Raw genomic sequence first — 15,168 nt, forward strand, 5'->3', positions numbered from 1 at the left:
GGACCTTGGGATCATGACCTGAGCCGAAGGCAGACGCTTAACCGACTGAGCCACCCAGGCGCCCCTAACTCTAACTCTTAAAATTAAGAATAGCTTTGATTCAAAAACTAATTCTTGGACAGTGATGTGGACAGGTAAATTTCCCTGCCGCTACCTTCCACCAACTTTTATTTAAATAAATATGAAAAATTAGGTAAAAACATTTCAATGTACGGTACAAGATATGAGAGTCTTCAGGGAAGTTTATTATGCTAGAAAAGTGTAAGTAACCAGACAGTCACATTAAACGAGAGTTACATAACCAAAAAAGCAAGTTGCCAACACTAGTAGAGAGGTGCCCATTTATTCAGCAGCATGGTTCCAGCATGGCTCTAGCATGGTCCAAAGAAGACTGTTCTGGTGGGAATGAAACTGTGGGATTAAAAAAAAAAAAAGCAAACAAACTCCTGGGAACACAATGAAGGGAAAACATTCCAATCACAGAAAGCTTCCACAATTAGCAGATGGGCATGCTTCATAAAGAGAGTAGAAAAGACAGTCTCCTGTGCAAGTTCGGAAGAAGCAAAGATCATTAATTCAATTAAAGTGCAGTGACGACAGCAGGGAGAACACAAATCCGTCCACTATCCATATTACATTCATCACAGAATACAACTGAAGAGGATTATGTTCTTCCAATGATGGGATTTTTACTTTTTTTTTTTTTTTTAAGATTTTATTTATTTATTTGACAGAGACACAGTGAGAGAGGGAACACAAGCAGGGGGAGTAGGAGAGGGAGAAGCAGGCTTTCCGCGGAGCAGGGAGCCCGATGTGGGGCTCGATCCCAGGACTCTGGGATCAAGACCTGAGCCGAAGGCAGACGCTTAACGACTGAGCCACCCAGGTGCCTCAGGATTTTTACTTTTTAATTTTGCAAAAATGTTTAAACCAAAGTGGCATAATCTCCAGAGTCTCACTTCCAAAGATGTATTTTTATTCCTGACTGATTGTATCCTGAAGAAATCAAAGGTCTTCACAAGGTAAAATCACCATCTCTGGTTATATTCTATCTTTCTAAGTATGTGCAGACTCTCTGAGTCCAGGTATTTTGACTGCTCCCCCCCCCCTTTTTTTTGTATAATAAATGACTTGGAGATGTAATTTTAAAAAGCAAAACAAAACAAAAAACTGGGAAAAATGACAAGTAAAATGATTTTAGGGACATAGGGTTTAAAAAGAAAATGCTGTTCATGGATTTAGTATATTTAGGAGCTTACTACCACACTGCTGAACCATTACTTAATGTTGTTCATTTTCTGTGATTTTATTCCAACGAGAGTTGCACACTGTCAGCTTGGTTTTGTGGCTGTTGATAGTCATACTTCCTTGCTATTAAAAAACAAAACAAAACACAACAAAAGAAAGAGATAAAATTAATAAAAATAGCAAAATAATTATTAGCTAACATCATTAAATTGCAGTCAAGTCATGATTCTCAGTAAAGAATTAGCTTAGAATTAAATTTTTTTTTCATTAGAGGAAATTTATTATACTTTGTAATCCTTAATTTCTCAACACTGCTGATATCCATTTTTATATATTTACTTTATTATTATTATTTGTATATCAGGATTATTCAGAGCTTTAAACTATAAGGCAACCATTAATTAAGCTATTAAAGTTAATTAATATTTTTTAAAAAGATTTTACTTGTTTATTTATTTGAGAGAGAGCATGTGTGCACGAGTTGGGGGAGGGAGGGGGGAGGAGCAGAGGGAGAGGGACAAGCAGACTCTGCGCTGAGCGTGGAGCTGGATGCGGGGCTTGATCTCACAACCCTGAGATCATGACCTGAGGCAAAATCAAGTCAGATGCTTAGCGACTGAGCCATCCAGGCGCCCCAAGTTAAATTAACATTTTATAATTTCCTTCTTTCTTATCTCCCACATCCACCTTAAGATAAGTTAGTAGTAATGCTTTTGTCCGCATCATAAGGAATTTGTATTTCAACTTTTAAGTCTAAGAGACTTATTATTGAACATTGTCAGTGATATAAACTAGAAGAAAAACAGATACTCATTCTGTATTTTTTTTGTACTTCTGAGAAATGTTTATTGAAGAAGAATGGTTTTAACCTGCAACTAGAGAAAGTATGGAGTTAAAATCTTTGTGAATATCATTCCTTGCCTAGAGTTAAAATTTTCACTCTGTTCTTTAAGTTTTAACTAGCCAAGAAAGAGATACTATTTATTTATGCTACTCAGGGTGCATCCAAATTTTTGTGGCCTAAAGTTTATACAATTTTGGGAGTCCTCTTTAAGAAAAAGAATTTTGTTATTTCCTCTTGAACCGCCAGACTGTCAGGACTATATAGGTCACAAACACTAAGAATGATCCAATGTGATGGGATTCATTAAATGTGCAAGTCCACACATATACTATTTATAAGAAAAGTGGCTTCTAAAGATGTTTGCATCCTAGTCCCCAACATCTGTGAATATGTTACTTAACAGGACAAACAGGACTTTGAAGATGTGATTAAGGTAAGGATCTTGCGAGGGGGAGATTACCCTATATTATCTGGCCCAACCTAAACACATGGGCCTTAAAAATCAGAGACCCTTTCCTTAGTGCAGAGAAAGACTAAAAAATAAAAAAGGAAGAATGATCAGAAAGATTAAATGCTGCTGGCTCCCAAGATGGAGGCAGAGGGCCATAAACCAAGCAATGTGGTGGCCTCTAGAAGCTGGAAAAGGCAAAGTTACAGACTCTCTTCTAGAACCTCCAGAAAGAGTACCCTACTGACACCTTGGTTTCAGACTGTTGTAGGACTTTTCCGCTACAAAACTGTAAGATCGTACATTTGCGTTGTTTTAAGCCACAAGATTTGTAGTAACTTGTTACAGCAGCAGTAGAAAATCAACACACCTTACAAACACAGGAAATCTGATAAAAATGATATATTTTATGGCATTGCCATCAAAGAAGAAAAAAACCTGTACACTTGGTTTGTAATAGTATATTTATGTTACTGAGTGTATTACTGATAGGAAATAGCTTTGTTTTGACTGGGCATCCATGGAAACTTAATTCTTTATAATTTTCCATATAGAACTTCTGGCTCTGTACTTTTTTAGTATTTAAGTTTTTTTAAAGAACTTTTTTTTATCGTGGTAAAGTATACACAAATATTGCCATTTTAACTATTTCTCAGGGCACAGTTCATAGTGCTTTGCAACCCTCACATCCTCCATCCACAGAGCTCTTCGGATCATCCCAAACTGAACTCCACACCTATTAAACAATCACTCCCCACTCCCTCTGGCAACCATCATTCTACTTTCTGTCTCTGCGAATTTGCCTTCTATAAGTAAAATATGTGTTCTTTTGTGACTGGTTTATTTGCCTTCATAAGAATAATTATGAAGCATAATGTCCTCGGGTTCATCTGTGCTGTAGCATGTGTCAGAATTTCCTTCCTCCTAAAGACTGAATAACATCCTATTGTATTTCTCTACCACATTTTGTGTATCTGTCAAGGACACTTGGGTTGTTTCCGCCTTTTGGCTATTGTGAATAATGCTGCTATGTTAAATTTTACTTCTTATTTTGAACTGGTAACATATGCAGATGGTACAAAATGCAAAAGGAACAAAGAGGAAGCAGTAAAAAGTGTATCTTCCTCCTACCTGATCAATCCTGCAGCTACCCACCCACTTCCTTCCCCTAAAGGAACTGCTCTCACTAGTTAAGATAAAATTTGTGCTTAAGACTTTAGAGGTTCTACTTGTGTTTATGCATGTGTGTGTGTGTGTATATATATATATATATATATATATATATATACACACACATATGTGTTCATGTGTATACCCACACACAGACACACACACACACTTTTCTATTTTTCACCTGAAATTCTATTCCACCCAAGACATATATTAGTGATATCTCGGTGATCATCCTTTCTTGCTTCTTTTTTTTTTTAATTTAATTTTATTATGTTATGTTAGTCATCATACATCATTAGTTTTTGATGTAGTGATCCACGATTCACTGTTTTCGTATAACACCCAGTGCTCCATGCAGTATGTGCCCTCCTTAATACCCATCACTGGGCTAACCCATCCCCCCATCCCCCTCTTGCTTCTTTCTATGCACACACACACCTGAGTTTTTACTGTAGACATCTTTAAAAAATGTCCAGTCTTTTCCCCTTAAATCCCACACAATCCCATCAAGGTAATGAATGTTAATAATCTGATGCATATCTTTCCAAGCCTTCCTCCATGCTTGCATAATTATATAGAACATTTATATTACACATAGATAACACAACGGATATTTTGGTCATTCGATTTTATAAGAGTAGCATCCTGGTATATATACTATTTTATCTTGTTCTTCTCACTTAATAATACACCTTGGAAACCACAACTCATTCTTTTTTTTTTTTAATTTTTAATTTTTTAGAAAAATTTTTATTTATTTATTTGAGAGAGAACACGCATGAGCAGGGAAAGAGGCAGAGGGAGAGGGAGAAGCAGGGAGCAGGGAGCCCGATGTGGGACCAGTCCCAGAACCCTGAGAATGACCTGAGCTGAAGGCAGACACTTATCCGACTGAGCCACCTAGGTGCCCAACCACAACTCATTCTTTTAAATGGTGGCATAAAAGGCTGTGGCTTAGATGTACAATTCATTCTGGCTCCATACATTTTAAACTTTATTTCTTTTCCCTGACATACATACTCATAGTGTTCAGTACTATATGACATATTAATATTGAGACATGAACTCTGGCCTTGCACATTGATATCGCATGCCATATTCCTGAAAGCTGTTGGGTTTTTCGTTCGTTTGTTTGTTTGTTTTTTAAGTAGGCTTTTTTTTTTTTTTTAAACAGGGGAAAGCGCGAATGCAGTCCCCCACTACCACAAATTATGCAGTCGAGTTTCCCACATTTGGGGAAATTGCAGAGGTCAGCACATCCGGAGTGCAATGGATAAGCCTCACCCTGGGAAAACCACCTTCGTGATCATGGTATCTCCCCTGCCAGGTAAGTAGGCTTCATGCCTAGCATGGAGCGCAAGGCAAGGCTTGAACTCACGATCCTGAGATCAAGACCTGAGCTGAGATCAAGAGTGGGATGCTTAACAGTCTGAGCCACCCAGGTGCCCCTGGAAGTCGTTCTTATTTTGCTTTGGCTTGCAGTAATTTAGTTATAATAGAAATGACTGCAAACTCCATAAATACAAAATTCAAACCCAAACTAAATGCAGCTCCAACTCAACCTCAGCCAGATCCCCAAATGCTCTTAGTCACTTCAATGCTACTCCACATGAAGGGATGTGCAGAAGAGGGCAAATTAGAAGAGACAGCAATCTTAACTGATGGTTAAAATATTGAATTTGTGCAAAATTTAGAAAAATATCATCATATGAGCACATTTCTAGGGCTGTTCTCAGGGTCCTGGAAGGGCCCCGTACAAGCAAAGGGTCCGGAAGCTTCAACTTCACAGCAGATCTGCCTTTGCTAATACTGTGCTGAGCATCTAAAAAGGGCATTATGTTTTCATTACGAATTATTTCTGATAACCGTTTGCTAATCGAACTCAATTCCAAAAAATCTATTTTAAACATGCCTCCATTCAACACAGAATATACTTACAAATGGAATACATTTCCAGTTGCTGTCTTAAACGGATTTTGCTTATTGTGTCATAAAAGCTGGGCTCTGATAAAGTTTCTGCTGTAGGTGGCACACTGAATATCCTCATAATTTTTCTTTTATTCCTAAAACATAAAACCAATATGTAAGGGAGATTTATATTAATAGCTACAGGACCGTACTGGACTCAGGACCATAGTAATCAGAAGCTACATTAAAAGGACTTAAGTAACAATGAGCTCATCTTCTCTTTTGTCTCTGTTGGATGCTTCCTTGGCTCAAGTGTTCTTCCCTTCACTAAAAAGTATGAAGCTGTCTGTGTACGGCCACAGGGCTCGAAGAAAGTGAAGAAAGCTGAGCACAGCCACTTCATACAACAAAGTGACGTACCTCTGCTGTGCTTCCACTCCTGTCCCCCTCCAAAAACGGCTGTGCTTCCACTCCTGCCCCCTCCAAAAACCGCTGTACTTCCACTCCTGCCCCCTCCAAAAGTCTTATATGGCAAAATGCACCAACTAGAAAACATCTTCTTTTTCTCCTCCCTCTGGTGTCATCCAAATAAAGCTAAATTACTGGGTTAGAGAATAAACAGAATGCGAGTGGACCTTCATTTTGGAAAATAATGAATCACCACATTTCTTAAATACAATAGCATGGCCTTAGTGGGTCCATCTACTTAAAATCAACAACAGTGTCTCTCTGTTTTTAAAACAGGATGGTGGGGAGGAGGTGGGGGCTGTTTTTGGAGGAAAGCTGTTACCTGTGGAGCCTTCTCTCAGCTGCTCCTGAGGCCAGGCTGCCAATGGGCCAGCTGCTCTGGGGCTCATGCGGCCTAGAAGGGCAAACCTGCCTGTCTGAGAGCAGGTGCTCCCCAGGCAAACATCAATTATTTCTCAATTACTAATTACTCTGATCTATGTAATGCTTTTCTAACCTTGGTAGAGAATACCAAGAAGCATGTGGCTATACGGAGAGGCGACTTGGTCCAACTAATACCGTTTTTCCTCCTCAAAGCACCCACCTCTCTCTCTATATATATTTAAAAGAAAGGAGCCAGGAAGTATGGAAAAGAATAAAATATGCTACAACATCTGGAATTAGAGCAGGAAATATTTATTGAGGATTTACCCTATGTGGCACACCAGGGACACAAAGGTTAAGGGTCAAAGTCCTTGTTCTGAAGGGACTGGAGTTTTTGTGGAACAGACAGACAAGTCGTCAGATAATACCATTATTATTCAGTAAGTGCTATGATACGGTTGTGTCCAAGAATCAAAAGGGAAAACTTAAAATGTGTGAAGAGAGAATTGCTAAAGACATAGGGATTAGGGTTTCTGCATTTCAGGGACACAGGCCAAAGAAATATGCTCATCCAAGAGTGACAGTGAACCCAGGCTGGATGACCAAACTGAGCTGTATTAGAAATGATAGAATGGGAAGGCAAAGCCAGTCAGGGTGCCCAGAGCTGCACTTAAATCTCTAGCTCTTAAAGCAATGGGCTCTTCAAAGCCAAACTGGCATCCAGGGCTCGAGAACAGACCTGAGGAGACAGTGCTTTCCTAGCAGGAACAAAAATGCTTATGAAATTATTTGTGTGCATTTAATTCGGAACAAACAAACAAACAAACAAACGTGTCAACTTTTGAAATACTAAAAACTTTACCTCTTGGCATACATGAAGAGAACAAAGCTAACAAGGATCACTACCAGGTAAACATTGGTGGCTTCGTTCCAGGCCTCATGAACGCTATAATCCATAGAGCCATCGTCAGCCATCACCCCGTAACCTCCAGGCATGGGGCTGGAAGAAAGAGAAGAGAGCAGGGTTTCTCTTAGTTAGTGGTAGTACGACCGTCTCTGCAGAAGGGCTGGCAAGCATATGGCCTACTGGCCAACTCCAGCCTGCTGCCTGTGTTTGGATGGCCCAGGGGCTAGGAATGGTGTTACATTTCTAATCGGACACATTTTAAATGGCTGTAGGTACCTGTACAATATCCTTGCTTTTTGCTTCCCAGCCCTCAAAGCCGAAAATATTTACAATCTGGCCCTTTAAGAAGAAGTTTGCCAACTCCTGGTCTAGATGACTAGGGTGTTTAACATATTTCCCCTTATTTTTGATTTGGAAACATTTTATCTTCTGCATGAAGGTGAAAACTGGAGTTTAAAAATCCTATTACAAAAAGATAACAGAAAGGATATATGGTTGAAATGTTATTGCCCAGTTTCTGAACTGTAGCTATCACCCAAATGAAAGCACCCAAATATTTGAAAACACAGACCCAAACAACAGGCTGTGATATCAAAAAATTGTGTTGTGCTCATGACCGTAGCCTAGAAAAGATGAGACAGCCATCGCAATGCTCTTCCACTAGCCTCCCCGGCAAGTGGAAAACGTTCGGAGCTTTATCTAGTTTTGGCCTCCTGGCCAAATGTGCTTGAAAGAAGCTATGGGATAAAAAGTTACTTTTTGCTATTTACACAGCTGTGACTTCTATTCAAGGAAACGCATTCTTTGGACATTCCCACAGAAAATAAGAGTGGTAAAAGCAAGTGTATCAAATAGCAAGTAAAAGAGTAATTGTTTCCTCTTTGTGTTTGGAGTTAGTTGAATTTTTCCTTGAAGAGAAAGTTCCTCCCTTCTGTTGGACATACAAGGTAAGTCTGATAAGTAAAATGACCTAATATGTGAAAGAAAACCAAAAGCATTTTTTTAGACATTCTATAAGGAGGAGGAGAAAAACTGAACAAGTGATAGGTGATCAATGTACTGTAGCTTCTAGAAATAAGACATTTTCTAATTCCAAGAAAAAGTATCTGAAATGTCCAAGAAATTGTTTTGCAATTTTTCTCTAGACATCCTACAACAATGAAGGCATTGCAGACATTCTTGCACTAAGATATCTTCCAATCTCCTGTAAGCCTCCAAAATGTTCTGTAATGTAGATCTGGCTTAGTAAGTTAGTAAGTGTACATTAAGGGCAGTGTCTGTTTGCTTTCTTATAGCTTACCTCTGCATAAAATGAATAAAATTCTCCCGTAAGTTTGCTCCTAAGCCAGGTGGCATGTTTTCCCTGTTCTGACATCTGAAGTTTTTGTCAGATGTTTGGGGACATATTGTATTCATTTACGATAAAGTGAGTATCATGAATGATCATTTAACTTAAACTCTAGACACTGAGGTCAAGAGTGATCTTTTTAAAAGACCTATTGGTGTCCGATGAATATAAAGATTGGTCTTGTAAAAAAATTAGCCAAGTAATAATAAAAACAGAATTTACTTTAAATCATAAAAATTTATACATGCAAGATCTAAATATTATTTAAACATCACACCATACCCAATTCCTTGATATTAAAGACTGGCTACGGATTTTCTTTTTTTTTTTTTTTAAGAGAGTGGGACAAATAAATAAAAAAAATAAAAATTAAAAAAATTAAAAAGGGCACCTGGGTGGCTCAGTTGGTTAAGTGACTGCCTTCGGCTCGGGTCATGATCCTGGAGTCCCGGGATCGAGTCCCACATCGGGCTCCCTGCTCGGCAGGGAGTCTGCTTCTCCCTCTGACTCTCTTCCCTCTCATGCTCTCTGTCTCTCATTCTCTCTCTCGCAAAAAAAAAAAAAAAAAAGAGAGTGGGAGACACAGGGAGATTTGGTATATTCACAGTTTTAATTCTTATTCCTTAAAACTGAGCTCGAGTTTCTCTGAAAGTAACATTATGATTCATAGTAAGTAATCAGCCTATTTTAGAAATGGAAACTTTTGGACAACAAGACATTATAATTGTCTTTATGATTTATGGAATCTAGAATTTTACTCATGCTGAAAATAACAACGAATGTGTTTTTGGCAAAGAGAGATGACTTTGGATGTCTGATTTGAGATGCTGCAGAAGGACACTGACGATTATGCCACAAGGGTGGTAGGTTTCAGGATTGGGAGCTATTAAACTCAGGAAGAAACAGGGAACATACAGCAATGGCCACTAGAACATTTTGCAGGTGTCCTTTACCTGACAAATCACGGAAGTGTTTCCTACTTGTTTTCTAATACCTGAATGGATCTGAGCCAGGTTAATTTCTTGCTTCAATTTCTCACAAAATTCTGTTCATGGGCCACTTAAAAAGAGGGATATTCCTACAGGGCTTGTCTTCATCCTGCTACAAATATGCCAGTCTTGAATTGTATTTAGAGAAGGATTTTGAATTACCAGTGACCCAGAATGGTAAAATTTTAACATGAATTAAACAACATGTATTATACAACATCATTGGTATGCAATGACACTACCATCCCACAGTTCCAGGGACACACACTTGAATTATTTTTAGTACTGTAGTTGTGAAAGATTTGCACCGAGGGTAGGCCTTTCCTGCCCAGTCCTCCATCATGACCAATGGCATGACTTTGCTAGACTGCCAGGAATAAGGAATGGCCTTGTCCAGAGTCATAGTACAGACCCATGGCCCACATGTGGCCTGAACTCTGACCGTCACCTAGCACGCTACAGTCTAACCAAGTGTCACATACACACTTGCTAAGCAGTTACTTCATACCACCACAGCCTTCTTCTAAAGCAAAATGCCCAGGGGCATTACAATGGTTCATTCCTGGCAAGTTAATGCTTCAGCAAGATCACTAACGTAGCTAGCCATGTGCTTGGATCGTCATTCAGGGCTCTTTTGAGAAAACTGAACATTTTTCACATATTTTTCCTGGACACTAATGCCTGAACCATTTCAGTAAGGAGCTGAATTAAGACCCAACTAAAACATTAGTATCCAGAGACAGAGTTCCCATAATATGGCAATTAGGGCTTGGTTTAATTTGATAAACTTTTAGGTTGAGAACTAGGAGAAAATTTTCCAGGGATCAAGTGACTATATCTTAAGTTTTAAAATCAGTTTCCTGATTTTAGGTTCCTGATACCATGTCTAGGTGGTTCTAAAATTGAGTATCACTTGTCATTATGCCTTAAATATTATCATTTTTGTCTCTTAGACCTTTGCTATCTTAATACAAATTCAGATTAGAATCACTTATACAGTTCCTTACAACACAATCCAGTGAATAAATGTAATTTTCTTTCTCTGTCCTCTGAAACACTGAAGGTTCCGGTTCCTAAAGCAGAAGGGTACAAGGTAACAGGCCTTCAACCATGAGGAAGACGGCAATTTGTGGGTTTATGAGTAGGGCAGTCCACATACTTAATTTTTGTAACCACCCTGCTGGGAGGCACTGAATTCCATTTTACAGAAGAAACCGGGAAGGTGGTAGTGGTGGTTATGTAACTTGCCCAAAGTTGCACAGGCTAGGGTTGTCATATGTGACTGACTCCCAAACCTGAACCCTTCCCAGTCGTGACCCCGGTTCTGGGACACCCGCTCCTCCCGGAAAGAAATCCAGTCGCGCGGGTATAAAACATAAGCCCCTCCCGGTAAGTGACCACAGTAAGCCTCCAGAGCTGCTGGGACAGCTTTTGCGTTTCCGCCGCTCGCAGGCTGCGGAATCACCTGCGGAACCTTAAAAACACTCGCGCTACACTCCAGCCGCCCCGGGGCCGTCTCGCCCCCACCCCTGCTCGCGTTGCCACGCGGCTGCTTCGGTGTGTTGTCTGCATCTCTGGCACTCGGAGCCCTACTATTCCTTACGACCCCGAGCGGCGCGGAGCACGGGCTGCACGTGTAGGAGCCTCAGAGGCCGGGGCTGGGGGCGCGCGGCGGGCAGCGGTCCCTCCCCTCCCCCGCGAGGCCCCGGCGGGGCGGGGCGGGGCGGCGCGCGGGCGGGGGGGCGGGGCCGGTGACGCGGCCCCGCCTCGGGCCCGGGAGGCGCGGAGACGCGGGTCCACTCACGCTGCTGGCTCCGGAGGCGGCACGCGGCCAGGCTACTCCGCTCGGGGCTCTTTCCCCCCCGAGTCGGGGCCGGACGCGCGGGACCCGGTTACCGAACGGACCTGGACGACCTCTGCCTTCGTCATTTCCTGCCGGCCCGCCGGTTTCCGGATAAAACGAGGAGCCAGGTCTTTCCCCCCGCCCCCCTTTTCAGTTTTTGAACGGGAGCGACGCAGCGACGGCTCCGGTGCCGCCCCCGGGCGCGTGAGTGGAGCCGGGCTCCCTTCCCCTCCCCCCGCGGCGCGTCACCGCCGTGCCCCCCCCCGCCCCCCGCGAGCCCCCGGCCCCGAGCCCGGAGCCCTCGCGGGAGGGCTGGGCGGGCCCGCGGCGCCGGGCGCTGGTGATGGCCGTGGGTCTCGCCGCCCCCGCCTGGAAGTCCACGTGGGTGTAGCTGTGGTGTGCCCAAACCGGGCGAGAAGTAGCGGGGACAGGTCATTGCCCGGGAGTTCCGTGCTTCTTCCCGCCCCACTTCGGCGCGCCCGGGCGTGACTCAAAGCGTGGGAGGGGGAGAATGTGCATTGTCCCACGAATCGGGAGTAAGCTGGGAAACACGAAGATTGTTTTTCGTAATGAGGACCTAGAGTTTCTTTTAATATTTACTTCGATACCTAAGAAAGCGTATGCTCTCCAAACTGTCTTTCCATTTCCCCTGTCATAATGAATGATGCGTGGCTGAGACTGTTGAGGTGTTTTAAAAACTGGATGTCCCCAGGATGCTGCAATATTGTCATTTGAAATGATTTTTGTGTCTTAAAAAAAAAAAGTTGTGCATAGGGACTTGAAAAATATATTTTCTAGCATAAGACAGGTAATGAATTTATGCAGGATTTCAGCATCAGTATTGAAGTAATCAGATTTCAGCAGTTGGTAGCAGCCTTGCGAGTAAATGGTCACTTGTCCACATGCTTGAGGTCTTAGCTGTTTATGTTGAGCTAGTTCTCTAGGGTCAGCTGACTGCTAAGTATAATTCGTCTTAGACCTTGTAGAAGTTGTAGACTTAGTAAGCAGAGGTAAGAGCTAACATTTAGCCCAAATCCCTTAGCAAGTTTTCTCTACCTTTTTTGTGGCTCTTTCTGTTACAATTAAGCTCACCTTTGTCTGAAGAGCTTTACTTGGTACAATAAGGTACTAGCTTTATTTACAGTATTAATGCATGTTAGTTTTTATGCATTATATATACATTATCATATATTGCCTTATATATATATGTTTGACTGACGTTGGAAGAATTAGGAACAATAATGGGTAGTGTTGAGTACTGACGGTTTGCAAGGCCTGTGCCAAATGGTACATGCTTTATCTCATTTAATCTTCTGGGGTAACTTTTGCATAAGCATAGGTTGCTCAAAAATTTTTGAATACATGGGTTTGCTTTGAATAGGTCCAAATGTGGAGTATGTACATTAATTACTTCTGTTTTTGCTTTTGTGAAAAAGGGTGTTGGCAATATAAAGTGACTCATTGAGTAAATTAATATATTTTTCAAGTTGGAAGATGGCTTTAAAATTGCATAGAACTGCAAGTAGTCTCTTTATTTGGGGATTCAATAGTTTCTAAAGCACTGTGTTTCATTTATCCAAGTTCCCATAACACGCCATCATCATCCAATAAACAGGCTATTCTTGGACATTGGAAGAAGGTGACTGTTGGGGAAGCCATAATGGCCCTTCTGAAAGGCTCCCTCCTACCATATTTTTTCTAAGTGGCATTCCTAATTAGGGGTTGACAAATGACAATGAAACAGGAAGGGTAATTCTCCAATACCAGACCAAGGAAATAAAAATCAGCTGGTTGGTTATTACTTTGTTGATGAGTCTAACATTCGTGGGTATATGAAGAATGTTAGATTATCTGCATTGTAGGGTCTCTACCTAATTTTTCATTTTGCCTCTAAGTATCATAAGCAGTTTGGAGTCCAGTATTTTGTGCTTAAGAAGTTAACATTTTTTATTGTATTTAGTTGAGTAGTTTTGACTTCCTTAATCAAGAAGTTTGACTGTTTCCAAAAATACAATGTAATGATTTGTATAGGCATAACAATGATGAGAATGATAGTGAGGTCTAACAGTTTGCATCTTGTGAGAGTAGAAGTAGTTGAAAAGGACTGGAGAGGACAGGGGAGGTGCTTGGAAATGTGTCTTATTTGTGATGAGAGCATATTGGATTTAACCTGTCTCCTGATTCTAGTGGCCCATCGTTGGAGAGGAAGAGATTGGGAATGTTTTGCCAGTCAGTATTTATAAGAGGGCTCCTTTACCTCCAGGCCTTTTCTTTGGGGAGGGGATAAGTGGAGAGCTGTCTTCAGTGGAAGGATATAAGAAGAAAAAAATGCACATATTTTCTTTTGGAGTTAATATTTCCACTCATCGTGACTAACTGATTCTTGTCATCTTGTCACCACATGCATCTTCAGGCACTTTCCTAGTAGATATTTGATATTTGTGGGCAGCTGCTAGTAGATCAAGTAAAGAAAGGCAGGGGGTAGACTGGGGGTGGAGACAAAGCTCAAGGGTATACAGCAAAGCATTAATATAAGGCTTTTCATTTGGGCAAAATTTAGGAACTGGGCCTCTAATGGCCTCTGTTATGGAAACATTCTGGTAGTATTAACTCTTTGTGTTTAAAATCTCTTGTATGTTATTTGTATCCAGAAATATGGAGAATATCCCTTTGATGTGTTTTATAAACAGTGGAACATTTAGAATACAGTACATGAAAGTTACTGAATTTTTTCACATCAGCCATTTCTGTATGTTTGTCGTCGTTGGAAAGTCAGAGCGACCCTAATGCCAGCATTGGCTCCTGTTTGTAAGGCATTTAAGCAGTGTGGTTTCATCGTTTTGGAAGACAAGCTCTTCTCATTCCTTCAAAACTTGGCTATCACGTGGAGTGCCCTTTAAAGCTCCAGAGTGCAGGGATCTTTTCTGTCCCTCATTGCCGTAGCTCCAGAACCTGGAACACAGCCTGGCATATGGAAGGTATGCAGTGACTATTTGTGGAATGAACAAAAATACATCGGAATCCTCTTTTCTTTTCACTACTGAAGATCCCACTTCAGTTTAGGGGCCGGGCCACTCCAGCTTTACCTTCTCCACAGAATCTGCAGCCCACAATAAGCCCTTTGAATGTTAGATGTTTATGCCACATACTTTGGCATTTAATCTTTTATGGCTTTATACTGTTATATAAGCTTTTCCGTATTTTGTTTCCCCACCTAAAATAGAGGCTACTCGAGGGCAGAGAATATATATTTATAAGGTACTATGTTTCCTTGTTTATCCAGTATAACAATATGTGCAGAGTAGGTTTATTTACTTATTGAGTGAATTTTAGATACCATAGGGGAAATGTCAGAGGTACTGAAAATGTGGTTCCAATCTTCAAGTAGGTAGTATTTTAGTAGGCAAACATTGTGTACACATGTGAAACAGTATGAGAATTTGTAGCTAAAGGAAACAAAGTAATAATAAGAGCTAACATTTATATAGTGCTTAAATGTGCCAGATACTGTTCCAGGAGCCTTTGCCTGTAATCTTGTAACAATCTTTTGAAGTAATAGGTACAGTTAGAATCCCCTTTTTTTAAAATGAGGAAACTGAGGTGCAGCAGGGTAATTAAGTCACTTGCCC

The 15,168-nt window shown here is 41.0% G+C and overlaps 2 protein-coding genes and 1 non-coding gene across 6 annotated transcripts in view; 1 reads left to right on the plus strand and 2 right to left on the minus strand.

Moving 5' to 3' along the window:
• Nucleotides 1-1,051: 1,051 nt before the first annotated feature.
• Nucleotides 1,052-11,616, minus strand: SMIM19 (small integral membrane protein 19). The gene is made up of 4 exons (XM_035003939.1): nt 11,501-11,616; nt 7,315-7,452; nt 5,652-5,776; nt 1,052-1,371 (listed from the first exon to the last, which is right to left on the minus strand). Exons 2-4 carry the CDS (start codon nt 7,446-7,448, stop codon nt 1,307-1,309), a joined length of 324 nt encoding a protein of 107 aa, XP_034859830.1. The 5' UTR covers nt 7,449-7,452; nt 11,501-11,616; the 3' UTR covers nt 1,052-1,306.
• On the minus strand, nt 4,885-5,048 carry LOC118010128. Its single transcript, XR_004679133.1, has one exon. It is a non-coding gene; the product is annotated as a U1 spliceosomal RNA (small nuclear RNA).
• The window catches only part of SLC20A2 (solute carrier family 20 member 2), a 103,938-nt gene continuing 100,352 nt past the window's right edge, over nt 11,583-15,168 (plus strand). Inside the window, exon 1 of one of the 4 annotated variants that reach the window (XM_035003937.1) lies at nt 11,583-11,667. The gene's annotated coding sequence lies outside the window, so the exon portion shown is untranslated. Of the gene's footprint in view, nt 11,744-11,837; nt 14,518-15,168 lie in introns of those variants that run through there. The other 3 variants (XM_035003935.1, XM_035003938.1, XM_035003934.1) reach the window with 3 other exon arrangements.

This window comes from Mirounga leonina, unplaced genomic scaffold, assembly GCF_011800145.1.
Source record: "Mirounga leonina isolate KUSES-001 unplaced genomic scaffold, KU_Mleo_1.0 Mir_128, whole genome shotgun sequence".
Classification (NCBI taxonomy): Eukaryota; Metazoa; Chordata; class Mammalia; order Carnivora; family Phocidae; genus Mirounga; species Mirounga leonina.